At 42.8% G+C, this 26,105-nt stretch overlaps 1 protein-coding gene across 7 annotated transcripts in view; it reads left to right on the forward strand.

Annotated features, from left to right (window-relative positions):
* Window positions 1-26,105, forward strand: part of FN1 (fibronectin 1) — an 80,689-nt gene that overhangs the window by 46,971 nt on the left and 7,613 nt on the right. For 2 of the 7 annotated variants that reach the window (XM_040357489.1, XM_040357490.1), the window contains 16 exons: window positions 98-370; window positions 1,832-2,014; window positions 2,793-2,882; window positions 3,761-4,030; window positions 6,182-6,298; window positions 6,397-6,561; window positions 6,662-6,817; window positions 14,254-14,367; window positions 15,735-16,004; window positions 17,388-17,575; window positions 18,165-18,252; window positions 18,873-19,049; window positions 19,152-19,241; window positions 19,354-19,533; window positions 21,148-21,237; window positions 24,076-24,545. In XM_040357489.1, coding sequence (XP_040213423.1) covers window positions 98-370; window positions 1,832-2,014; window positions 2,793-2,882; window positions 3,761-4,030; window positions 6,182-6,298; window positions 6,397-6,561; window positions 6,662-6,817; window positions 14,254-14,367; window positions 15,735-16,004; window positions 17,388-17,575; window positions 18,165-18,252; window positions 18,873-19,049; window positions 19,152-19,241; window positions 19,354-19,533; window positions 21,148-21,237; window positions 24,076-24,545 — 2,921 coding nt within the window. The remainder of the gene's footprint in view (window positions 1-97; window positions 371-1,831; window positions 2,015-2,792; window positions 2,883-3,760; window positions 4,031-6,181; window positions 6,299-6,396; window positions 6,562-6,661; window positions 6,818-14,253; window positions 14,368-15,734; window positions 16,005-17,387; window positions 17,576-18,164; window positions 18,253-18,872; window positions 19,050-19,151; window positions 19,242-19,353; window positions 19,534-21,147; window positions 21,238-24,075; window positions 24,546-26,105) is intronic. The other 5 variants (XM_040357493.1, XM_040357491.1, XM_040357494.1 and 2 more) reach the window with 5 other exon arrangements.

Raw genomic sequence — 26,105 nt, forward strand, 5'->3', positions numbered from 1 at the left:
TTGCTTTTAATTTACGTGTAATTATGCAATTCTTGATTGACATGCTTTGCTTCCTCCCCCTGCTTCCCCCTGCTTCTTTCCTGCGTCACCCTGCCAGAGATACCCCAGCTCACTGACCTAAAGTTTGTCGATGTAACCGATACAAGTATTGACCTGAGATGGACACCCCTTAACGCCTCCACCATTATTGGCTACCGAATCACGGTGGTTGCCGCAGGAGAGTCTGTCCCTGTCTACGAGGAGTTTGTGCACCCTTCACAGGGGTATTACCAGGTCTCAGGATTGGAGCCCGGCATTGATTATGAGATCAGCGTGATAACACTCATTAACGGTGGAGAGAGCGCCCCGACCACAATCGTACAGCAAACGGGTGATTGTACAATCCTAGCCACTTTGCAGAGGAGGGTTCCGTTGTATGGGTCACCCACATGATGAAAATAATTATGTTGGCCTCAATAATATCTTTGATGGAGTATTCTTAAGATTTGACAATTTCTATATTATAGCTAGCAATTAAATGGGAGGCTCTATTGCTGCTTTGTTGGAGCTGGTAACTTGAAATAATCCATTCATTATAGAATTGCTCTTTAAATGAGCCTTATATGACCTTTCTTTAGATGGAAAGGGGTGTGTTCTGTATCGCAGGTCTAGAAATGAGTAAAGGTCTTTGTAAAACTTAAAAACGGGTGCAATTTTGAGCAGTAGTGTTGCACAGAATTCTTTTACTTCAAATGTGCTGACCTGCATAAACCTATTTTGCCTGAAGAATGTCCTACCAAAGTAAAAATTCAGCAAACAAAGGCTTGCCTCCTTTTGAAATGTCAAATACACTTTTGTTTTATTTCGAGCAGCAAAAATGTAATATTTACATGTGGGTGACTTGTATACAACGGTGTCTTCCTTCTGCTCTGCATGTTTAAATTATGGTGTCGCTGCATGCTTGTTGAATGCCCTTTTCGAAAAGCATTTTTAAATAAGTCTTTAATTTTAAGCTCCAATATTGAAAAGCACTTTTTTTTTTTTTTTTTTTTTTTTTTTTTTAACTTTAATTCAAATTTTTCATATGTTTAGCCAGTTTATGTAAAACCATGTAGTACTGTATTAAATTTTAGATTACATCTACATAGTATTACTGTAATATTCTGTTATGCCAAAGTGAGGTGCTGGATCCAGGTCTAGCAATACTGTCAACATTTTTAAAACCAAGGCAATTGCTGTAAGATGTTAGGCTGGATTCACACCTATGCAGTTTTAGTGCTTTTTGCAGATTTGCACTACAGTCCATTTAACATGGATTCCTATGGAACACGTTCTGTAGTGCAAATCTGCAAAATGCACTAAAACTGCATAGGTGTGAATCCAGCCTTAGTGGTGTGGGTTGTAAAATATATAATGGGGAAACGCCTGTGAATAGAGTATCTTGAATCCATGTGCAAATTACAGTAACCTGTACCAGCTTGGATTGATATTTGCTGTAACCCTGCTTGGGACTCTTTTTATCTTCACTTCTGAGGTGGCACCAGTCACACACAGAACAGAATCTTGGGAGAAATTTTACAGATGGAGACCTGTAGAGCATTAAAAACGTAACTGACATGCCTGCCTCACTCTTATGAAAAAAAAATTACAAAAAAGGTGTTGGCTGTTATCCGAGTGCCTCTTAATCTAATCTAGCACCATAAATACCAACATAACTTACCCTTTGTAAATATATTAGAAAGTCAGGGATATAGTTAAGAATTAATGTAGTGTTTTGCATGTTCTGTGCATGAATAATTTATTTGAAATGTTCATGCTTCATTTATTTAACTTTTTTCTTTATTGTTTTTAGCTGTTCCACCCCCAACAAACTTGCGCTTCACCAATACTGGTCCTGATTCAATGCGTGTCACTTGGTCTTCCCCAACTTCCATTGAGCTGTCTAACTTCCTTGTACGCTATTTCCCTGTCAAGAGACCTGAGGATGTTACTGAATTATCCATCTCTCGAACTGATAACATGGTTGTGCTAGCAAGTAAGATTCCAACTGTGAATAGAAAAGTAAAATTGGTGTAACGGCATTTGGTGGGTGTGTGAATCTCACTGGTGCACTTTCCTGACAAAATGATCTTGTGAACACTTTTTTAGACCCTGCAGGTCTGCCGTCTCCTCCACTTTCTTTTTTTTTGCTCCAAAGAATGTAAACTCTAGGCAGTGCTCATTCAAGTACTATATAGACAGATTTTAGTTACTTACAGCATCTAAAATGTTAATTGACTTGACCTCGAACACTTAACAGTGGGGCCTCCTTTTAAGATTTGGCCCCCCTCTTCTAATATAGAACAAAAAGTTGCTAAGATGGCATTTGAATGTGAGCCTTTTTTTTTTTTTTTTGAGCAAATAGAAGCTGACATTTGGACAAAACAGTCTAGCTTTAAGCTGGTAAGCCAAGAGATGGATTATGGTTCTGGGTTTCCAGTGCTTCAGTTTGACGTGAGCATCGTATTTATCCAGATAACTTGGGGGGCTTGCATCAATGAAATCCAGGCCTTCACAATATGTAGCTGCCATCCTGGTTTTTGTACTGCTCCATTTTGGAATGATTCTAGCATCTATTTAGCATTTCAAGATGATGCCAGATTCTAGCCAACCCCCCCTCAGTAAGTCAGTAAAGTTTCTAATACTTGGGTAAGCTCACTTTTGTACTTGGGATTTGCTCCTTTCAGAGCTTGCTCAGGATGGCACATGTGTTTTTTTTTTTTTTTTTTTTTTTTTTTTATTGCGTATAAAATTGTGGTTTTATTTTTTTGTAGATCTTCTTCCATTTACGGAATATCAAGTCAATGTTCATTCAGTCTATGAAGAAAGGGAAAGTACTGAACTTAATGGAGTACATAGAACAAGTGAGTATTTGTTATGCTATCGTTTACATGACTCAAGCACTTAACGCATTTCTGTCCATCAAATTTAGATATGCCTTTTTTTCAGATTTGGGGTGAAGTATGTTCTTTCACTAGAGATTTTACAAATTTCTTTAAACACAAGGTAGATCCCTTGGAAGATGTCACATCTTCCAGAGTAAAGCTTGGAGTGGCTTCTCGAGCTATCCCTATTGAGATGGTGTGTCTTAAATGCCATATGTGTCTGTTCCACACAACTTTTTTTTTTTTTTTTTTTTATTCTCTCCCCCTCCCCCCCCCCCCCCCCCCCCAAGCTGAGACCTAATATTACAAGCTACAGTTAATGGTGTATACATAAATGCTTTGCTGTAACATAAGAATGACAAAAGCAGCATTGATATTAAAATGTGTTGGAAAAAACTTTGAAGTGGATTTATGCCCACAAATTTTTTATTTTATTTTTTTATGTGGTAAATGGCTGTCTTGTTGTCTTTGAAACTGCTATAAGATCTCTGCTTGGCTAGAGTGCCATGCCAGCAGGTTCAATCTGAGGCATTTTGTAGTAGAGCGGACAGATGTTGGCTCATTGCTGCATGTTTTATTCCCGCAAGCTGTGGATTCCTGCATTTCAACCAGCAGACATGTAAGATAAAGAGCCTAGTTTACAAAAAGACTTTACTTTGTATACTAAGTAAATTCCTGCATATTATGTAAGTCATAATACAAAAAAAATGTCTGTGCATGAGTCATGGTTTGAATTTTCTTTTGTGACACACCGCTTATATGCACCTTTTTCAGATATAGATTGCGTGTGTTTGTTTTTTTTTTTATTTATTATTTATTTATTTCCCCTAATTTTCCTTTTATTTTCTTTACCACAGACCTTGATTCACCAACTGGTATTGACTTTTCTGAAATCACCCCAAACTCCTTTATTGTACACTGGAATGCCCCCCGTGCTACTATTACTGGGTATAAAGTTCGATACCAGCTGGAAAGTGGGAATATGCGTCCCAAAGAAGAGAGAATTCCTCCATCCCGAAACTCCATCACTCTTACCAACCTTATTCCAGGCTCTGAGTATGTTGTCAGTATTATTGCTGTCAACGGTGTCCAGGAAAGCTTGCCACTTGTAGGCCAACAAGCTACAGGTATGTAGAGTACCTGAAAATACTGTTCTCCAAAGGCTTTGTTAAATGGTACATTTTTCATTTTTGTACTTTTAGTTTTATTTTTTGGCAAGGGGCTTTTGGGGATAAAGACTTGTGAAAACCAATAACTATTCCCTGGCTAAACAGTTAACACTTAATCTTTAAACTGTTGCCTTTAAAGTGGTTGTACACCTGAGACATTGACATATGAACAAAGCACGTCCCTCTATAGTGTGTACTTCTCTCATTTAAAAGCACTAAGTGTAACTTCTGTCTACTGCCTCGATTCTCTTCTATCAGCATTAATTCTGACACAAGAGAAAAATGGTGACGGGGGAGGGACCTTCAGCAGATTGACCACCTTTGCTCTGCTCCTGTAATGAAGGGGAGCGTCTCTTCCCTCAAGCCAGCTTTCAGAGCTCTCCTCACAGAGCTCTGCAGAGTTCCTTCCATCCTTTTTTTTTTTTTTTTTTTTCTTGAACATGGACAAGCTTATAAATTCAGCACTTTTGAATGTAGAGAAGAGACGTTTGCAGATAGACGGGCAACAACTTATGTAGGAGGATTTGTTTCATCTGTGGATAGTCTCTTCACTGGGTAAGGGTTTACAACAACTTTTAACAATCATCTCCCTATCCCTCAACTCCTGCCTTAATTTTACCATTATATTTTTTTATAGATAGATGGATGGATAATCATTTTATACTCTTTAAAGAAGAGTTCCACCCACAATTAACTTTACATTAATCAACATTTTAAAAAGCCTCCTCACAATGCCGTACGAATTACTCTTGCAATACAGCCTACCTACTGCAAAGACTGCCACGTGGGACAGTGTAGAGTCTGCCACAGCGGCAGTGCCAGGGTGGTGCTGGGGTGTGCTCTTTTATAATCCTCAAATTCTCAAAGCATCCCCATCAGCAGCTCAGTGTCCAGAAAAGTATATTTGAAAGATTTTCCTTTTTATAAATTATCAGTTGTGACAAGGTTTGTGTGTCTGTTAGATTAGCACAGTATTTGGCCATATTTGTGGGTAAAAAAACTGCGTCGTATGTGCAGTGTATATAGCAAAAAGGCTCGGACTCTACTTATTTAACCTATTTCTCTTAAGCCACTCCCATGTCTGCATATGATCTCTACAAGCCCACATCCTAGCCATGACATGTGAAGTGCTTTTTTCTGAGTGTACCCCTGGGTTCCCTAGGTCTTTGACTATGGTGCATGGGTGTTGCTAGGATTGTGAGTCTACTGACACTACGCTCTAAAATATATTCAAGTATGTATTTGTAAATGTCACTGTTAAACTTTTTTGCAAGCTAATAAGCAATGGTAGAGTGAAGTTGGGGTCTTATCTGTGGCTGCTGGGGCCCTGGACTGTCCATCGTGAGAAGAGCAGATGCTTGTGACATTGGGGGGGGTCTATAAGAGCATGTGGTGTTGTGTCGGCATGGGACCAAGTCCTTGACTGTATAGCCTGTGTGAGTATTTAGATGGGATTTCTGCTTTTTCTGCTGCCATTGATTTACTATACCTAAACTACCCCACTGACATCAGTGATTGTTGCCATTGGCTTGAGGCTATTGCTTTCCCTGACATCTTGCTGGGAGTTGTCATAACTGCACAGTACTTACAGCTCTGTCTGGGCTACAAGTAGCAAAGGTCTCTTGCAGCTTCCTTCCTTCACACACAGCCCAGGCAACATTTGAGTGCAGCAGCACATTCTCCCTCCCACTCTCTGCTCCCCCAGAAACTCCGGAAAACTCCCACCAGGGTCTGTGTAGCGGCAATCTGAGTCCTGTACACTGACTCGCCTGGGTCCCAGTGCTCTTTTCGTACCCCACATAGTCTCCTATCTGTGGGTGGGGATGCACGCAGCCAATCCAGATCCTCCTGGCTGGTTGCTAGGGGCAGGTCCTATCCCTTGCCTTTACTGAGAGCCAATCAGTGCTCAGTCCTTTCTCCCTTTTTGCAGGTATCACTCAAGCAGGGGAAAAGGGAAAATCTGCGGCATTTATTCTTTCAGCATTGCTGGGCTAGATTAAAGAACCCAAGCAGGCGCTTTATATGATTTAGGTCAACATACCCTGTGTGTGTGTGTTTGTTTTTTTTTTGTTTTTTTTTTTTTCCTTCACACTGCTTTGTCTATTGTAGTGTCTGATGTACCAACTGAGCTAGAAGCAAGGTCTACTTCTCCCAATACAATTACAGTTACTTGGGATGCACCTGCAGTCAATGTACGATACTATAGAATTACTTCATCGGAGACTGGTATGTTTAAGAAATATTTTGAAATCAAGTATTCTAATTTTGAACTCAAATTAAAATGGGAATCATAACATTTTCTGATTTTCATTTTATCCACACAGGAGGTGAAGGACCAGCTCAGGAAATCTCAGTGCCTGGCACTTCTAACACTGCAACAATCAGAGACCTAAAACCAGGCATAAGTTACACTATTACTGTGTATGCTGTCACTGGCCGAGGGGACAGTCCTGCCACAAGCAAGCCAATCACAATTGTTCATTCAACAGGTATACCAAATGGACTTCATTCTGTCTTTATAAAGATGCAACATATTGAAATCTCATACTTTTGTAATCGTAAGCGGTACTTAAAACTTTTTTTTTTCAGGTGTTGTGCAACCAACAGAGATGCAAGTGACGGATGTCCAAGACCAAAGCATCCATGTTAGATGGACACCATCTACTGGCCCAGTTACTGGTTATAGGGTTACAAGTGTACCTAAAGGTGGTCATGGAGAGACCATTTCCCAAGTTTTACCATCCGGTAACTATTTATATTATTGTACCCTGCATGACCTGATTTAACCTCTCTGACTGGTTCACTTTTGTTCTGGGAGGAAGTACCGTTCTCTGGGGCGTGGGGAATGCAGTCCTGTGATCGTACTGCAATTGTACACCAATTTACAGGCAAATGGTACAGAGCCAATGAGTGGCTCTGTACTATGTGATCGCTGTGACCAATCACAGCTTTATAGCATGTAACCACAGGCTGCAGTTAGCAGCTGTCTAACTTGCTGGCCTGTGATCAGGAAGCCCTGTTTGTTCTCACACTGATCAGTGTGTGAGAGAAGAGCGCCTCCTGACTAGAGGTCGACCGATATTTGGCCATTTTGGAGAAATCGGCTGATATTGACCACTGACCGCACCATGCTCACATTTTACCTCCCTTCTCCACACACTGTTGGCAGAGCAGCGTCGTGGTGTGTGAAACTGACATGTAACTGAATAGAGAGAGGGGGAGAGAAGCTGTCAAATTTGAGCATTGATGTTGGGGGTGGCCAGGACCTAGCAGCTATCAACACCAGCCAATGGGATCTGGGTGGGCTGCTACATGTATGTGGCCCGCCCCTTTTTTAAACTGCCCAATCATTGGCTGGTGTTGGATAGCTGCTGGGTGCCGCCCACCCCTGACATCACTACGGACTTTGACAGCTCCTCTTTGCATTATTACATGTCAGTTTCACAGTTACCCTATCTGCTCAGTGTGAAACCAGCCAGTGCCACCTAGTGTCTGACAATTGGTGCCACCTGTACTCAGGATATCATGTGTGTGGTAAAGTGACAGGTGTAGGCAGGGGAGAGTGGAGTAGGTGAGTTTGAGACTAAGGGGGGGGGGGAGGGGGGAGATATCAGCTGCAAAAATCGGCATCATATATTGACTCCCCCTATTTTTCTAAATATCAGCCAGAGAAAAACCCATGTCGGTCGACCTCTACTCCTGACCAACAGCCAGAGCCAGTTCAATCCAGTACGGTGCCAACAATATATGAAAACTTACCCTCTCCTGTCTGTCAGCCTCATCCTGTCTGACATTTGTATAAACCCTTCCTCTACCATAGCCTGCACCCTTCATCATCATCCTCCCATTGTATATGACCTTTATAATAACGCCTATCTCTTGATGCCTCTGAATGTGACTTTTACATTTGATGTACCTGGTGCACTCTGTTTTTTTCCTCCTCAATACTGGCCTGTTTAGGTGTGGTGGGGTATCCTTTTTTTTTTATTTTTTTTTTTATATAGTATCAGGGGGGAAAAAAAACACTGGAAGTTAACCATTTACTGTCCAGGGCAATTTTTTTATTTGTGTACACATGTTAAAATGTTTTGTTTAAAAATTTCTTTGCCACTCCAAACATTCTATATTTTCTGAAGCATTATGTTTTGAAAGCTGAGGCCCTGGAGCACAAAATGACCAGTTACACTTACCGGTAGCTGTATTTCTGGTAAGTCTTACAGGACGGCACCCTGAGAGATGACTGGCTTCTCCTGACAGGAAACACAATCAAAAAGAGGTTAAAAACCCCGCCCCTTCCCGTGCTCCTCAGTTTGAGATAAAGTATGAACCCACCAGTGCACGGAAAAAACACCACAAAAAAATATAATACAAACCAATAATGTATCCCGAGGGTGGGAAGTAGGCCTGCCGTCCTGTAAGACTTACCAGAAATACAGCTACCGGTAAGTGTAACTGGTCATTTCTCTAGTCGTCTTCCAGGACGGCACCCTGAGAGAGAAGCAAGTAGCTTCAGGCCTACCTTAGGGCGGGACCACTGCTTGCAGGACCTTTCTCCCGAAAACCAAGTCCTGAGGTGACAGTAGGTCAACTCTATAATGTTTCAGGAACGTGTTCTGGCTTGACCACGTCGCTGCTCTGCAAATCTGCTCCACCGAAGCTCCGGCCCTTTCTGCCCAGGAGGTTGCTAGTGATCGTGTGGAGTGTGCTTTAACATTAGGAGCTACCTTACCGGCTTGTACATAAGCTAAGGAAATTGTCTGCCTAATCCATCTGGAAATAGAGGCTCTGGACGCTTGAAGGCCTCTTTTCTGACCCGAAAAACAAATTAATAGATGAGTAGAACGTCTAAAGACTGTAACTCTTTCTAAGTAAGCTAATAGACATCGTCTAACATCCAGACAATGAAAGGAAGCTTCTCCTTCATTCTGGGGATTTGAACAAAAAGAAGGGAGGATTACCTCCTGTGACCTGTGGAACTTTGTCACTACCTTAGGAAGGTAAAGGGGGTCCTGACTTAGAACGACCCTGTCCTCAAATAAGCGAAAAAATGGCTCTTTAATGGAGAGCGCCTGCATATCACCTATCCTCTTGGCCGTTGTGATTGCCAAGAGGAAGGCGAATTTAAAGGTGAGTAACCTGATGGGGATAGTGTCGATTGGCTCAAACGGAGCCTTGGTAAGTTGGTTTAACACTAACGAAAGATCCCAGGGTGGAACCCTAGAGATCTGAACTGGGGACAACCTGTCTCTGGCTATAAGAAACCTCTTAACCAGGGGGTCCAGGGATAAACGTCTATCCAAAAAATATGACAAGGCTGCTACCTGAACCCTTAGTGTTCTCGTGGCTAACCCCTTGTCTACTCCATCTTGGAGAAAATCTAAGATGACCGAGGTCTCCTGCTGAGAAACATGTCTCTCTGAGCACCAGCGAGAGAAGATACCCCAGGTTTTGGCATATATACGCCTAGTGACTACCTTCCTGCTGGCTAGAAGCGTGTCAATAACTCTCTCTGAGCAGCCCTTCTCCCTCAGGCTCCGCCTCTCAAGCACCAGGCCGTCAGCTTGAAGAAGCCGGGTTCTGGGTGAAAAATCGGACCCTGACGAAGAAGGTCCGCCCGGACAGGGAGAAGGGGAGGCAACACTGACCCTCGCTCTAGAGCGGGAAACCAGGCCCTCTTGGGCCACCAGGGTGTGACGAGAATGAACTTCCCTACTGCTAGATTTACCTTCTGCAGGACTCTCGGAATTAGGCTCAAAGGAGGGAAGGCATAGGCTAGTTGAAACCTCCACACCTGTGCCAGTGCATCCACCCCCTCCGAGCCGTGTTCTCGGGAGAGAGAGAAGAATCTCTTCACCTTCCGGTTTGCCCTGCGGGCGAAGAGATCTATCTCTGGGCTGCCAAAGTGCTGGCATATTAGACTGAAAATCTCTGTATTTAGTTCCCATTCCCCCTGGAGAATGGGATGGCGACTTAAATAGTCTGCCTCCAGATTGAGGGTCCCTTTCAGGTGTACCGCCGAGAGCGAGAGAATTCTCTGCTCGGCCCAGCCCAGGATCTCTAGGGACAAGTCTAGAAGGGTGCGAGATCTGGTGCCCCCCTGATGGTTGAGGAAGGCCACCGCGGTCGCATTGTCGGAAATGATCTGGACCTCCTGGTCCAAGACTCTGTCCTCGAATGCCTTCAGAGCCTCTCCGACCGCTAATAGCTCGCGGTAATTTGAAGAGGCCCCCTTCTGTCGTTGTCCCCAGGTACCCTGGGCACGGAGATCGTCCAGATGTGCGCCCCACCCCCATGAGCTGGCGTCCGTGGTGATCCTGACCGGATTGGTCTGGCCCCACGACAGACCTTGCTGTAGGTTCTGTGGGATGAGCCACCAACCCAGTGAGAGTTTCACTGGTTCTGGGAGACTGACACTGAGCTCTAGGGATTCCCTTTTTCCGTCCCAGGAGGAGAGAAGGAAAAATTGTAGGGGTCTGGAGTGGAGCTGAGCCCACGGGACTGCTGGAATACAGGAAGTCATTAGACCCAAGACTCTCATGATGTCCCTGAAGGAGGACTCTGCTCTTTCCAACGTTGATCTGACCACTGACATGAGACCTCGGATCTTGTCGCTGGGTAAAAGGAGCTTCCCTCCCAGGGAGTCTATCAGAAACCCTAGATAGAGTTTCTGCTGTTCTGGAAGGAGAGAGGACTTCTCCCTGTTGATGATCCACCCCAAGGACTCGAGGGTAGTCATTGCAGTGGCCAGATCCGCAAGAAGGAGATCCCGACTTTGATTGTATAGTATCAAGTCGTCGAGATGGGGAACTATCGCTATCCCTTGTAGGTGCAGGAAAGCGATCGCCTCCGCCAGGACCTTGGTAAAGACCCTTGGACTGGAGGCCAATCCGAAAGGAAGGGCAGCAAATTGCCAATGCTGCACTCCCTGGACGGAGGCGATCGCGAACCTGAGGAACCTCTGATGCCCCAAGAAAATCGGGACATGGAGGTATGCGTCTCGTAAATCGATGGTGACCATGAATACCTCCCTCAGTAGGAGCCTCCTGAGGCTGTAAATGCTCTTCATACGAAACTTCTTGTGGAGGAGGGAGGTATTCAGGGGCTTCAGATTTATTATCAGACGAAATTTCCCTGAAGGTTTGGGAACCATAAAGATGTGGGAGTACACACCCAACCCTCTCTGGTACACCGGGACTGGGACTATGACCCCCTGATGTGCCAGTTCTGCAACATTTTGTAGAAGGGCTGCTGATTTGAGAGGGTCCCTGGGTAAATGCGTCAAAATAAAGTTTTGAGGGGGAAGCTGACGGAACTCTAGCTTGTAACCTTCCCTTACAATCTGGAGAATATGTGGACTTTGAGTAATACTCTCCCATCTGGGAAGGAACTGGGAGAGTCTTCCCCCGACCTTCCCGTCATTTGGAGTCCTTGTCGCTGGGCTTGGGATTGGAAAAGAGGATACCTCCTTTTTGCTTTTCCTTCCCAGTACCCCAACGCCTGTTGTAAGGGGGCTTTTTCTCTGAGGGACGGTTCTTACCTCCAAATCCACCCTGGGGGCCTCGAAAAAACTTTTTCTTGTTTTGTCTAGGCTTAGCAGGAAAGCGAACCCCTTTCTCTGAGGATCTAGTCAGGGCCTGATCCAGGCCTGAACCAAAGAGCAGGGAGCCCTCAAAGGGAAGACCACAAAGGCGGTTTTTGGACGCAAGGTCCCCGTTCCACATTTTGACCCACACTGCCCTTCTGGCAGAATTGAGGAGGGCTCCTGTTTTTGCAGTAGAACGCACAGTCTCTACAGAGGCGTCTGCTAAATATGCTACTGCGCTCCCTAAGAGTTGAAGGGATTCTAAAATTTCCTTAGAATCTGACCCCTGGGACACATGTTCCTGCAATTTTGAGATCCAGGAATTGGCATTTCTTGCAACACAGGCCGAGGCTAAGGCGGGGCCCAAGGCAGCCGCGTTAGCCTCCCAGGCCCTACGCAAGGAGGTCTCTGCCCGCCGATCCATAGGATCCCTCAAATTGCCTGTGTCCTCAAAAGAGAGATCCGATTGCTTGGAAACTTGCGCGAGCGGAGCGTCTAGTCTAGGAATCTTAAAAAAAGTTGATTCCTCCTCCTCCTTAAAGGGGCAACGTCGTTTCCAGGTCTTGTACCTTAAAAGCTTCTTCTCTGGCTCTGCCCATTCCCTGAGGATAATATCCTTTAGGGACTGGTGTACCGGAATAGCCTTGGCCTGAGGTTTTAGCAGGCCCTGGTATAGCCTATCCTGAGTGGAAATTACTTCCGCAGGTTGAGGGATCTCTTCAGAGGCATATACTGCCTCTAGGAGGCCTTCCATATCGTCCGCAGCAAAGACATACCTGCCTGCCCTAGTATCCTCGCTCTCTTCCTCTGCCTGACCAAGAGAGCCACCCTCCTGAGGGGGAATCTCTGAGTCCTCGGAGTCAGATACTAAGGAACCAAGGGATTCCTGGCGGACTCTAAAGATCTGTGAAGAGGAACTCTCCTGAGAAGAGGGCCCTGCGATGGGGGGTTCAGGCTCTTTGCTCTTTAAAGACACATGAAATTCCTTGAGCGTAGAGAGCATTTCTGACTGTACCTCAAGAAACCCCTTCAGAATCTCAGAGGTCTCCTTCCCTGCTAGCTTAACAATACACTTAGCACAAAAGGGTTTGAAATAATCTGAGGGTAATTTGCAACTACAGTAGCCACATTTCTTGGAACGACTAGTGCTGCTTGAACGACTAGCCCCCCCCTGGGCAGTGCAATCCTCCCCTAAAAAGGAAAAGGTACACAGGCATGTATGTAAATGCTGAGAAATCACATTGGATTTTAGCCCACCATACCTGTATTCAAGAAGACTCACCCCCTGTGGTCTCCTCTGCAGCCAGGGTCGAAGATGACCGGCCCTCTCGCTCCATCGCGGGAGGATGATGGCTCTGCTCTCTCTCAGCTGCTGCTGTCCTTTTTCCGGTAGGACGTACCGTGTGTCTCCGGTGTAGTGGTAAGCCGGGACTGGCGTGCTGGCGCTGCGCCATCTTTACCAGGCCGACCCGGAAGTGACACACGCGCGCGCCTGTGTGTGTGACGTCCTTGCCCCGCGCCGCCGGCTCTGAGAGATGCCGGTTTGGCGCCAAAATTCGAACGGCAATGAACGCCCAGGGATCCAGGACGACCCGGCCGCAGCCCCAGAGCGCACAGAAGGCCCCCACCCCCGGAGAGAGCTCGACCCAAAAACCTCCAAGGTAAGGGGAAGGCTCAGGGAGAGAGAGGATCAGCCCCTGGAGCTCCAGAATAGACACCTATCCCCAGGAGACTCCAGCACTCAGGGGGGTTCTTCTGCTCACATAGTGAGGCCCCCCTGAGTAAGAAGGGACCCCCTAGGAGTGGAAGTATTCGCTGAACCCAAAGGCTACCCAGTGCCTGCGGTTCAGTTCCCAGGGGGGGACCACCAGCCCCAGGCCTTGGGTCAGAAAAAAATAAACGTTTCGCTGTGGGGAAACACAATCAAGAACTGAGGAGCACGGGAAGGGGCGGGGTTTTTAACCTCTTTTTGATTGTGTTTCCTGTCAGGAGAAGCCAGTCATCTCTCAGGGTGCCGTCCTGGAAGACGACTAGAGAAATGGTGGTTGCAATTTATGCATACACGCAATTTGTGCAGCTGTTTATCAACCACACATTTTTAAGAAATACACCAAATTGTGGTGCACACAATAGCCTATCCATTTTATTTTTTGTAAAAAATAATGTTGCATAAACTGAATAGATTCTAAACCTGTCAAGACTCAAATTGTGCATACTCAAACTATATCTGGCTTAAAAGTTTAATATAAATTTGGTTTCAGTGTTGTGTGACTGAGTAATCGTCAAAGTATCGGCGCAAAAACCTAAAATAGCCTGGTACTGAAGGGGGTAAAACAATGGTGCTGAGGTGGCTAATGCATTCACATCCTGACAAATGAAGTGTCATCTAGGAAGGATGTTAATAAAAAAAATACTACAAACTTTCAAACAAGACTAGGCCAACTGTTTGTGGGAAGCAGTACCCTTTTTTTAATTGACTATTTTTGGAAAATAAAGGTTTGAATGTTAAATATCTTGTTGCCATATATTTTTTTTTCAATGGGAATTGTGCCTTTTTCACATTTTTTGTTTATTTATTTTTAATTTTTTTTCTTCACAGATCAAACCGAAATGACGATTGTGGGGCTTCAACCAACTGTTGAGTATGTGGTGAGCGTGTATGCCCTGGGTGTTGGCGGAGAGAGTGAGCCTCTAGTTGAAACCGCTGTCACAAGTATGTATTCCTTGTTTGGATTTGTCATTTTCCCATTATATTTTTCCCATGTTATATTTCCGAAAGGGTGACATTACTTGAGCTCTTGAGTTGTTGAATTTGTGATTAGGGATGTGGAGGTTTGGTAGACAAACAAACATAACTGACTTTTTTGTCCTCTAAAGAACAATATTGGTTGCAGACAGTTTCTTAATATTTTGGGGGATGTGCAAACTCTTGCAGGCACGAAGGGTCACCCTCTGTGATGGATGAATGTCCTGTGATCTTGTGGGCTTAACTTTTCTCAAAACCTGGTGCTTCAGTGTATCCCAACTGGTATTCTATTAAAAAAAAAAAATTGTGTGAAATAATTTACTTTGCTGCTTTTCCTATTCAATATGCTACTTAATTGAAGGATGTAACATTATGAATTGTTGGTGCCTTTTTAGTGGAGAAGATTCTGTCATCCTAATTCTGTATAGTGCGATCTACTGCATTTTAGAAACTAATTGCTAGTGTGCTTGTGAACATGGCAGTTAATTGCATTTAGTATTACTGCAGCATCAAAATGACTCCTGCATTATTAAGCTTTTGCATCAGGTGTTAAGATTGTAGAGCTGAAACGGATTCATAATTTAGTGCAGTTAGCATATCCTCTTTTGTTGACCTATAACTTTTAAGGTTTGTGGTTCATCAATGGGTGGCATATGCAAACATGCTCAGTCTTCCTGAGAGCTTGCACAAATATTTTTCCAAACATTTATCTATAATCTTCAATCTTTAGGATACTTGACACATTTTACATTGCATTGATTCATACCTGATTGAATCGCAGAGCTGTGTGCTCCTAGCAATGTAGACATATTGCCTGTTAATTTCTTAATATCTTTTTTAGATATAAAGCAATTGCCGTTAATTTAGCATGGTGTTGCACAGTTATCTGGGTGAAGGTGGCTATGTATTTGCTGAAATGGTCTGTCCACTCAAAACTATAATTTCCATTCTTTATTATAGTATTGGCTTAAATTGCCTGTTGGCCATTTTAGATAGCCAGACATTAGATCCCACCACCTCTGCTGTACTCTCCTGCTGCACCTAATGGGAGGTGGGATCTAGAGCTGGACACGCCAAACCATGGCTTGGGCTGCTTGGAGTCCATGCAAAGTTTAAGCCATTGGGCGACTCAGCGTCTACACAAACAAAAGTTTGTTTTGAATGGACAGACTTTCAAATGCTGCTTTTTATGTCTAACAAGCTGTAACACATGATGTATAACTTTCTATAACTGCTGGAAGTGTAGCAATACTCTGGCAGCTTTTTCTTTCCTGTTTCTGCTTCTGCTGCTTGTCTTTGCTTTTAATTGCTTTTATGATTAATTTGCCTGACAGACATTGATCAACCCAAAGGACTGGCATTTCCAGAAGTGAATGTAGATTCAATTAGACTATCCTGGGAAATCCCAGAAGGGCAGGTTACTGGTTACCGAGTGACCTACTCAAGCCCTGAGGATGGAGTCCGAGAGTTGTTTCCAGCTCCAGAAGGAGATGACGACGCTGCTGAATTGCACGGTCTCAGGCCGGGCACAGAGTACACTGTAAGCATCGTGGCATTGCACGATGACCTGGAAAGCAAGCCCGTGGTTGGAATCCAGCGTACAGGTATCTGGAGAATTTGCGTTCTATGTGTATGTTATTTTTGTTGTCCTGCAGATGCCATCCACCAGCAAATTGTTTCTTAATTCCAATGACTAACTTTGCCTCGTGTTTCACCCTTTCACCTTTTCTGTTCATCTTTTAGTTGTTCATGTGCCGTATATCCTGATATATTATAAAGGAACATAAGTTGCATTAATAGCTGTTGGTGCCTGTTGGTATTTTTTAATACTGTATATTACTGAGCAAGAAGTCAACAGCCACTTTCTGGTATTTCCAATCTTGTTTATCAGTACTGCTGTTCTGATAACTTTTTGAAATGGTTTGTTTCATGTAGTTAAAAAATTCTTGCATCTAAACTGGTTTATAAAAGGCATGTAACATGTGAGCCTTTAAAATGCTGAATGCCAGCCAGTGGAAATATTTGACTGGGAGTACCAACATTACTGGCTTATTCAACAAGTTAGAGTGAACCATTCTGAGTGACTATGAATTCCTGCACATTACAAATCATTCCTAAATAAGTGTCTTGTACAAGACTATGGGCCAGATTCACATACATTTGCGGCCTTGTAACGTAACCCGTTTATGATACACCGCCGCAAGTTTCCAGTTTTAGTGCCCGATCCACAAAGTACTTACCTGGAAACTTGCGGCGGTGTATCGTAAATACGTCCGGCGCAAGGCGGGCCAATTCAAATGGGCGTGTGCCATTTAAATTAGGCGCGCTCCCGCGCCGGACCTACTGCGCATGCTCCGTTTCGCAATTCTCGTCGTGCTTTGCGCGCAGTGATGTAATTTTTTCGAACGGCGACCCGCAATTCCGTATTCCCGGACGGCTTACGCAAACGACATTCATTTTTAAATTTCGACGCGGGAACGGCGGCCATACTTTATACAGCAATACGATTGCTCTGTAAAGTTAGGGCACCTAAAACGACGACTAACTTTGCGACGGGAAACTAGACTAGCGGCGACGTAGCGAACGCGAAAATCGTTGTGGATTGCCGTAACTCCTAATTTGCATACCCGACGCTGGTTTACGACGCAAACTTCCCCCAGCGGCAGCCGCGGTACTGCATCCTAAGATCCGACAGTGTAAAACCATTACACCTGTCGGATCTTATGGATATCTATGCGTAACTGATTCTATGAATCAGTCGCATAGATAGAAACAGAGATACGACGGTGTATCAGGAGATACGCCGTCGTATCTCTTTTGTGAATCTGGCCCTCTGTACCCGATATGCGGAATAATATCCAAGAGGCCACATTGTCCTTGGTACTTGAAGTGCCATTTCTAGTCAAGCGATTTCATATTGTCTCTCTGTCCTCTGTCTCACTGTCCTCTGTCTCTTGATTTGTTTAACACTTCCTATCATTTTGCAGCCATTCCTGCCCCAACAAATCTTCAGCTCTCCCAAGTGACTCCAACTGGCCTTACTCTTAGCTGGCATGCACCTAATGTTCAGCTTACTGGATACCGGGTACGTGTGAATCCCAAAGAGAAAACTGGACCAATGAAAGAGTTTACCACGGCACCTGGTACGACTGCCACTACTATTACGGGTCTGATGGTGAGTGATGGCTGGATATTTTTTCTACTTAAAACACTTGCAAGTATGTGCTGACTATGTCGATGTTGATTATGGATTTGCTTTTTAACATTGAAGACATTTTGCTATTCATCTAATTTCAATCATAATGGAATATAATGCTAATAGCAATGACTGCCATGCCATCAAGACCAACTTTATGGCTAGGTTTCTGATTGGTTGTCAGAAAACTTGGATCTGTGCACTAGGGTGGGAGTATATGAGTCTGCAATTACTGTAACAAGTACACATAATTGGGCTGTTACCATGAAAATGGTGTTTAAATCCAAACATGTTGCCTTCTACCTAGATGGTGATTCTGGTTGTATAACAGTTATTCAAATTATATTTCTGTTATGCGTCTTTTATAAATTCTTTATACGGTTCTGCAACAAAATTGCACTTTAAGCCATCTGTCTCCTGAAGCCCTGATGCTCAGAAAACTTGGTTGCAAATAAGCATTTATATACCTTCAGTAAAGGTTAATCTGGTTAAGTATAACTGATCATTTTTAAAGCCACTTTATGGTGCACCTAACGTGAGACTACTAAAACATTGATTTCTTGATCAGGTTGCCACCAAGTATGAAGTTAATGTATATGCTGTTAAGGATGATCTGATGAGTCCCCCACTGCAAGGCATCATCTCTACACTGGAGAGTAAGTAAAGTAACCAAAGACGAAACATATTTTTTTAAGTGTTTAGTAAAGGAAGAAAAAAGTGGAACCATTGAATATTTATATCCATTTGTTATATTGGGCATGTGAATAATTATGGGGAACCACCTTGGGCTCATTATGCGTGCGTTGTTGGCTATTCATTTTGAAGCGGAGTAGTGGTTTAAACGCGTGCAGTGCACCATAACACATGGACTACGTGTTGCAAAACACTGCTTTAAACGAGGTACATGCTCGATACGCAAGGTGCACTGCCAGTTTGAACTTGGGGCACTAACGTACAGTAATGCATTGGCGGTCACATGCCTGCCTTAATATAATGCATAGCCTGAATGGGCCATTTCACTTAATGTCTATATATATATATATATATATATATATATATATATATATATATATATATATATATATATATATATATATATATATATATATATATATATATATATATATATATATATATATATATATATATATATATATATATATATAAAATTTTGATTGAACAATCTGTGTGGTGGGTGGGGTTGTGTAATTGAATTTTGGTGTGCATCTGCTAGGTGGTGATACCAGTAAGCCTAAAAAATCCTATACTTTCCTAGATGTTAGCCCCCCTCGCCGTCCACGTGTCACAGATGTTACAGAAACGACAATAACCATTACCTGGCGCACAAAGACTGAAACCATTACTGGCTTCTTGATTGAGGCTCTTCCTGTTGGTGGCCAGACTCCCATTCAGAGAGTAATCAAACCAGATGTGAGAACCTTCACAGTCACAGGTAAGATTTTTTTTTTTACGAGGCCTTCAAAGTGTCAACATTAATTGTGGTGCCTGTTACTGTTACCTTGGTGTCTTGTTAACATTAATGCTCCTATTATAGGTCTTCAGCCTGGAACAGACTACAAGATCTCTCTGTATACTTTAAATGACAATGCCCGCAGCTCCCCTGTCACACTGGATGTGTCAACAGGTAAAATGACATGAATGGGTTGTATTCCCTGGTTGCATTGTTTCCTTCTGTTTTGTACCCTGTTCAGAATGAAGTAATGGGTATTATAGTGTTGCTTTTATTACTTTTCTAGCTGTTGATAGTCCATCCAACTTGCGATTCCTGTCCAGCACACCCAACTCCCTGCTCTTCTCCTGGCAGCCTCCCCGTTCTCGCATCACGGGGTACATCATTAAGTATGAACGAGTAGGAGGAATACCTAAGGAACATCTGCCCCGCCTTCCCGCAGGAACCACTGAGGCCTCTATAACCAGTGAGTGTCCAAACTGATCAATTGTCAGTACATGTAACATTCTGTGATCTTCATAAAAGGTATTGAAGATGCTCATTAGAAATCATCTGTCTCATGGTAGTGTGACAAATTGAAGAATCATGTACATGTTGGTAAGGTGGACTTGAATCTGTCACAGAATTTTGTCTGACATGGTATCTGTGATACAGTACTTACACACTGAAACCATTTACTCCCAATGTGAAAGGTCTTGCCTCCATTTTTACCAAATTATGTTTTTTCTTATGAATTGACAGTAGCGATGCACAGTAATTCTGGGTACACCCCCCCCCGCCCCTTTTTTATTTTTAACCCAGAGCGGGCTGAACAAAAACGTATAGATTGTTGTACTAACAAGTGATAGTGCAGTCATCTTCCTGCTGAGCTATTGAATTCTGACAGGGGACCCCCCCTGCTGAGAGCACTGATCGGATGGTGGCTTTCCAACATGTTCGTTCAACAGAAGCTGGATGTGAGGCCAGCTTCTGTCAGATGAGAGCTGTACACATGGGCCAAAAGTCATCCAGTTCCTGCCGAACCAACCTCCTCCTTCTCTTTTTTTTATTAATTTTTTTTTTTTTTCAGCCCGTGTCCCCAGTTTAAGAGTGCAAATAAGGGCTATATCAATTTGTCCCACACATGAACAAAAATGCTGCGTGAGTTTTAATGTATTGGATGCAAAGCTTCTGACTACAGCCACGCTGCCTCAGATGTATGACAAATGGCTGATTGAATCGTCCCTATTGTGTCTTGCATTTCAAGAGAATACTGCATTGCTGCCTGCATATTTTTAAAGGACATTAAACTCCATTCAAACAGATAAGCCAGCAAAAAAAGACCCTTTAAAGTGGGCGTAAAATCCCCTGGCTGTTTTTTTCCTATAATAAGGCTTGCCTAATGGGTACAGTAAATATTTCACTTAATGTGCACCATTTAGGAGATATTTACTTATGAAGCTGACAGTGATGTTGCCAGTGCATGCACTCTGAAGGAAACGCATACCCCTGCTGTTCCTTAAGAGCCCTGTGTTGAACAGCAAATCCCTGCACATGCACCCGTTGGTGACCGCATTGCGGCTCCTCGCTTCAAAAGGACCAAACCCCTCAAACCTGGAAGGAAGACCAGGTGAAGAAAGGAAACCCTGTCAGTGTGCTGATGAAGGGCTTTTTTTAATTTATTTTTTTAAGGTAACTTTTACATTATGTGCTGCTATGTGATGCATATTAGCACATTATGACATTTTCTGATTTGTGTGGTCGGGTTAGAACAAGAGGTGACTGGCAGGTTCAACCAAGTACATCAGGTGGGAGTTTAAAATGATAGCCCATGATTTATAAAAATGCACGTTACACACTGGGGGGGGGGGGGTATTTAGGGGAACAAACTTTTGAAAACTTTAGGATTAAGTTGTATTGCAGTGCCCATGTGCAGGTCCAGCGACTATGCTGGCAAATGGCTGTATGGCACGGAAGAGATGCACCGTTAAAAGGTCTTGCTGGATCAGGGACATGTAAGGGTCAGTGGGCACCAAAAGTGCAGTTGGGTAAATGTATACAACGTAATGTAACAATGAGTTGCATTTTCCTAATTTTTCAGACCTAGAGCCTGGTGTAGAATACATTATTCATGTAATTGCTGTGAGAAATAACCAGAAGAGTGAGGCTCTGATTGGTCGCAAGAAGACAGGTATGTCTTTAAAGTTAAAGAATGTAATCTGAACGGTTTCCTTTATATAGATATGTAAATGATGCAGGGATGTGTCCAAAGCAGGTTGTGTTAGCACTGTGGCAGTTTTATTCTTTACTGCATTGTTTTTACATGCATCCAATTTACTGGCTTGCATCCCTTTGCAAAAGTAATTTTGCATCTCATTGTTTGTCTGCAATGCTGCAGTTGCTTTCTTTTACAATGTAGTGATTTAATTTCCTGTACTGAACATCTTTTGGATACAGACACTAAAGTGCCTTGCTTATTAAATCTGGATTGGGACTAAATGGGCAGATTTTGAATATATATATATATATATATATATATATATATATATATATATATATATATATATATATATATATATATATATATATATATATATATATATATATATATAATAAAATTCTATATCTCCAGATGGTGTTCAGTCCTTTAATTCTGGTGTTAATTAAATGTATAAGAAATTATTCTAATTGAGGTGTTTGCTTCAATGTGAGAGACCTACAGTAAAAATGTTGGTATAAATATCAAGATGGCCTCAAGAATGCAAAAGTTGCGATTTACTAGAATCTTTTGAGACCACTTCCTTTGAATGTGTGCTCTGCATATACAGACGTTTGTAAAGCTGAGTTGAACCCAAAACAAAAATGTAATTTTGCAGTTTACCACTGTTGCCAGTCCTTGGATATGGTGGCTGCAATAGTTCACCTGGTGATCAAGCCAGTAACACACTTCATGTCGTAGGGTGTCTGCATTCTGGGTCAAGAGTAAAGTGGACCCCTTTTGGACAGATTAGCGTTGCCAGTCTAGTGAGACGGTACTGTTAGACTAGCTGATTTAGATGGACTTAGTTTAACAAATTGAAGCTGAACTCCAGCTTACACTTCGCAATCAGTTACAGCAAACCCTTCCCCTTTTTTATTTTATTTTTTATTTATTTTTTAACTTAAACATTAGGGTCTCCCCTCCAGCATATGTCTCCCATTCGGTGTATGTTTCACTGAGGGTACAGGTCAGGCTATATGTCCATGTTCTCCACAGAACAAATGGAGTAGAATCTTGGTCAGCGCACACCAAGTGGTTACCTGGGGTTAGGAACAGGTGTCTGAGCCTGGGCGCAGTTGGATACTCTGTACAGGCTCAGTGGCCACCATTATTTGCGTGTTACCTGCCTTTCAAGCCGCAAGAATATGCTTATTTTTGCAACTAGAAGTCGATGTATGCAACTAAACGGCCGTGTGTAGGAGGCCCTAAAGTGAATTAAAACATGGCCTTTTTGGGTCGATCACCAGGTGACAAAGGAAAAGTCTAATGAATAATGCAGCCCATGAAAATGTGTTTTCAAAGGGAAAAATTCCAATTGTTAAATGTCCTTTACAGTGAAGCAAACTACTTTTCTAACCATAATCATTGAATAAAACCAATATGTTAAAACAATTTAGGCTTAAAGCATTTATGCATTTTAAAGGTCTTAACAGTGGGTACAATACATATACCGGTATCTATATTTCTGTATCGCCTTTATTTGGTGGTGCCTTTTTCCCATTTGAACAGATAAGCTAAATGGTCAACAAAGTACATTCTCCACCACTTTTTTTTAGTTTTGGGTGAACAGAATATCTGCAGTTTTGCTTTCCTGTGCAGTCCTCCCATATCGCTGCTAATGCTACAAATAAGTTCTCCAACCCATTACTGGCCTTAATTGCAAGGAACACATGGAAGGGCAGCGCATGCAAAACAAAAATTCCCAGCTCAACATGCCAACCAGCCTGCAACAAATCAAATTGTCCTGTCAAACAGTTCACGTTTAAAAATATGGATTTAGTTTACACACATGTGCAAATGCGCAAGCTGCAGAGGCCATGACAAGGCACCCCAGTATTGTCTGCAGTCCTAACTCTACATTTTGAGAGACTCCATAGCCGAAGCACATTATCTATAGTAATGTTTTTTACCATGAACTGTTTTCAGTTTGTTTCAGGCTGGTTGGTAAGTCGAGCTGGAAATTTTTTTTTTTTTTTTTCGTAATGTCTGAGCGTGCCAGTCATGACTTGGCCAAAAGGCACTCTCCAATGCCCTGACAGACACCGCAGTGACAAATTACCATTTATATAGTAATTTAATGAAAGCTGGGTTGTTGGAACTGTACTGATCAGATGCATTGCCCCCTGATCACCCAAAACTAAATGGCACTTAAAGGGTCAGCCCACCCAAATGGGAGTTTTAATTTTTGACAACTCTGTACTCTGCATTTTTTATATTGCACAGAATTTGAAAAAGCTCTGTATCATGGGGCTTGTGACCTCAAGTCTGTGAAGGAGCAGAACCAGGAACTGATGGGCAGATATGGCCTTGGTAATTTTAAGAGGCCTGTAACTAAAACGGCCTTTTTTGGTGTATTGACACCTTAACAATGTGCACTTTAAATTTAAACCTATGCATTACACCTTTTTTATGGCCACATGTAAAATCACCTAAAGCCCTAAAATAGAACTTTGAAGTCCATTTGGTGCCCTGGCCTATAGGTTGGGTACTATGATTTTTTTTTTTTTTTTTTTGCAGATTTTTTATTTTATTTTTTGCAGATGTTTGTCAATGTGCAAAGACCTAAAGTGTTTTCGCCAGCAACTTTCCAAATGTATGGAAAGATCAAATCAACTTTGCATGTGGCCTTAAATTGCTAGATTTTAAAAGTACCTACTGTTGTCTGTGCACCATGATCACAAACCATGCTCTGGTGCCAAGGACCATTTGCTTTTGCTTGCTTTTAACTAATGCTTTGCTTTTATTGCTCCTAATACTTTCTTTGGTCAGATGAGGTTCCCCAACTGGTAACATTCCCTCACCCCATCCCTGGCCCTGAAATCCTTGACGTCCCTTCGGATGTAGAGAAAACACCTTTCATCACTGAGACAACCTTTGACAATGGTAATGGTATCAAACTTCCAGGCTCCGTCGGACAACCCAGCACTGGCCATGAAGGACAATTTGTTGAAGAATACTTCAGAAGTCAGGTTTTGCCCACCACCGCTCTACCTGTGAGACCTGGGCAATTCACTCCTGGTCATGTTGTTACAGTGGATGCACGCCTTCATGAGCCCACCTACCATGAGCCTAAGGGAGATTTTGAAGGGCATTACCCGCACGGCTTTGGGCCACAACTCAATGAAACTGGCATACAGGAAGTGGCATCTCAAACTACCATTTCGTGGAGACCCCTTTTGGAGACTACTGAATACGTCATCTCATGCCATCCCGTGGGTCATGAGGAAGCCCCTCTTGAGGTAAGTTTGCAATCTTTATTCCATGTAACTGGTTTTATTAGCTAGGGAACAATTTTGTCACTGGTGCTTGGCTTTATTACCATGTAGAATTTATATGCAAAACTTAGTCTTTAGAGCAAAGTGCCACTTTACATAGGGTGACTTTTCCTGCAGTACGAGATTCCACACCCAACCCACCCATTGGTCGGTCTTTGTGAATTATTGGTGGGGTCAGATATACATCTAGTTATCCACACCAGCAGTGATGACCCTTCCAGTACACAAAGCTTTACTTCCTGTATCTTTTACTAAAAGAAGGGTACACTGGAAGGTTTTGGCAACCGCTCGGCTTTACACCCTCCTTCTGTCTGCTCTTCACCTTGGTGGTCACTTCTTCAAATCAGAGCCAGTAGGGAGAGTGAACTTCTTCCTGTCGGCTGTACTAGAAGCTTCCTATTCAATGTTGCACTTGGCTCATACACCACCCACCTGTCTGCTTTCATACCTTGTGTAGCACTTCCTCTCTGTTTAGCATTGTCTACCTATCTACCCCCCCCCCCATCTGAGTTTCCAAAGGCATACAGACTCTAGAGTGATTTCAAACCCAGAAAATTAAGGCTGTGGCACACTCCGGGCTTACAGGTGGTGTGGTAATCAACCCGGTCATCGGGGCCAACTGACAGGCCAGGTTTGCAAGATAACTGAAATGCAATACAAGTGATATCATTTGATGGTCAGTGATTGCAGTATTCTAGTCTGCATCTCCCCAAGGTAATGCATAAAATCTGGCCTGTTGGTGGTCCCTCAGGACAGGGTTGATGACTACTGCTGTAAGGGGCCTAATGGGCTTCTAATTTTTCTAGAACGTGTATTTGTCTCCATAGTGTTAACAAATAGTTTATGTATGTAATACAAATACATAAGTAATATGTAACCGCTCCTCCTGCGCTTGCCATTTCTTTTCCCCAAGAACTTGGACACTGTCTGTACACATTATCATAGCCGCCTTTTCCCAAAACTTTTTTTTTTTTATCATGCTTTCCACACTCCTGTCCGACCCATATTACTTGCCATCATACCCTCTGCACTTATGTACTGCACAAGAAGATACTATATTTTTTTTTTTATTATCTGCAACCTTGCCATTTTTTGTAACGGGTGCAGTTTTGCTAGTCAATCATGGTATGCAAAGTAATGGATAATGATGATTCTGAACCCTGCTGGTTCATACATTTTATTTAAAAAAAAAAAAAAAAATTTATCGGCTGTTGTGGAGTGACATTAGTCGGAACTCCCCTTGACCTACATCAAAAAATACTAAAAAGTTATGGCAAATGTGAAATGTAAATAACTAGTTTATACACTACACAGTAGACAAGTGCTGTGTTTTCTTCATCTGCAAGTAGTCACTACATAGTAGTGAACTGATTTTCACTTTTTCATCAGACAAAAGCTGGATGTGCAGCCTATAAACATTTTTGTTGGATGTGAACTCAATGTCTGATTTTCGTTGGTCTGCTTTTTGTACGAAAAAAATCGTAAGAGCAAGACTACGCATGCTCAAACGAAAGAATAAATACA

Source organism: Rana temporaria, chromosome 6 (assembly GCF_905171775.1).
Source record: "Rana temporaria chromosome 6, aRanTem1.1, whole genome shotgun sequence".
Classification (NCBI taxonomy): Eukaryota; Metazoa; Chordata; class Amphibia; order Anura; family Ranidae; genus Rana; species Rana temporaria.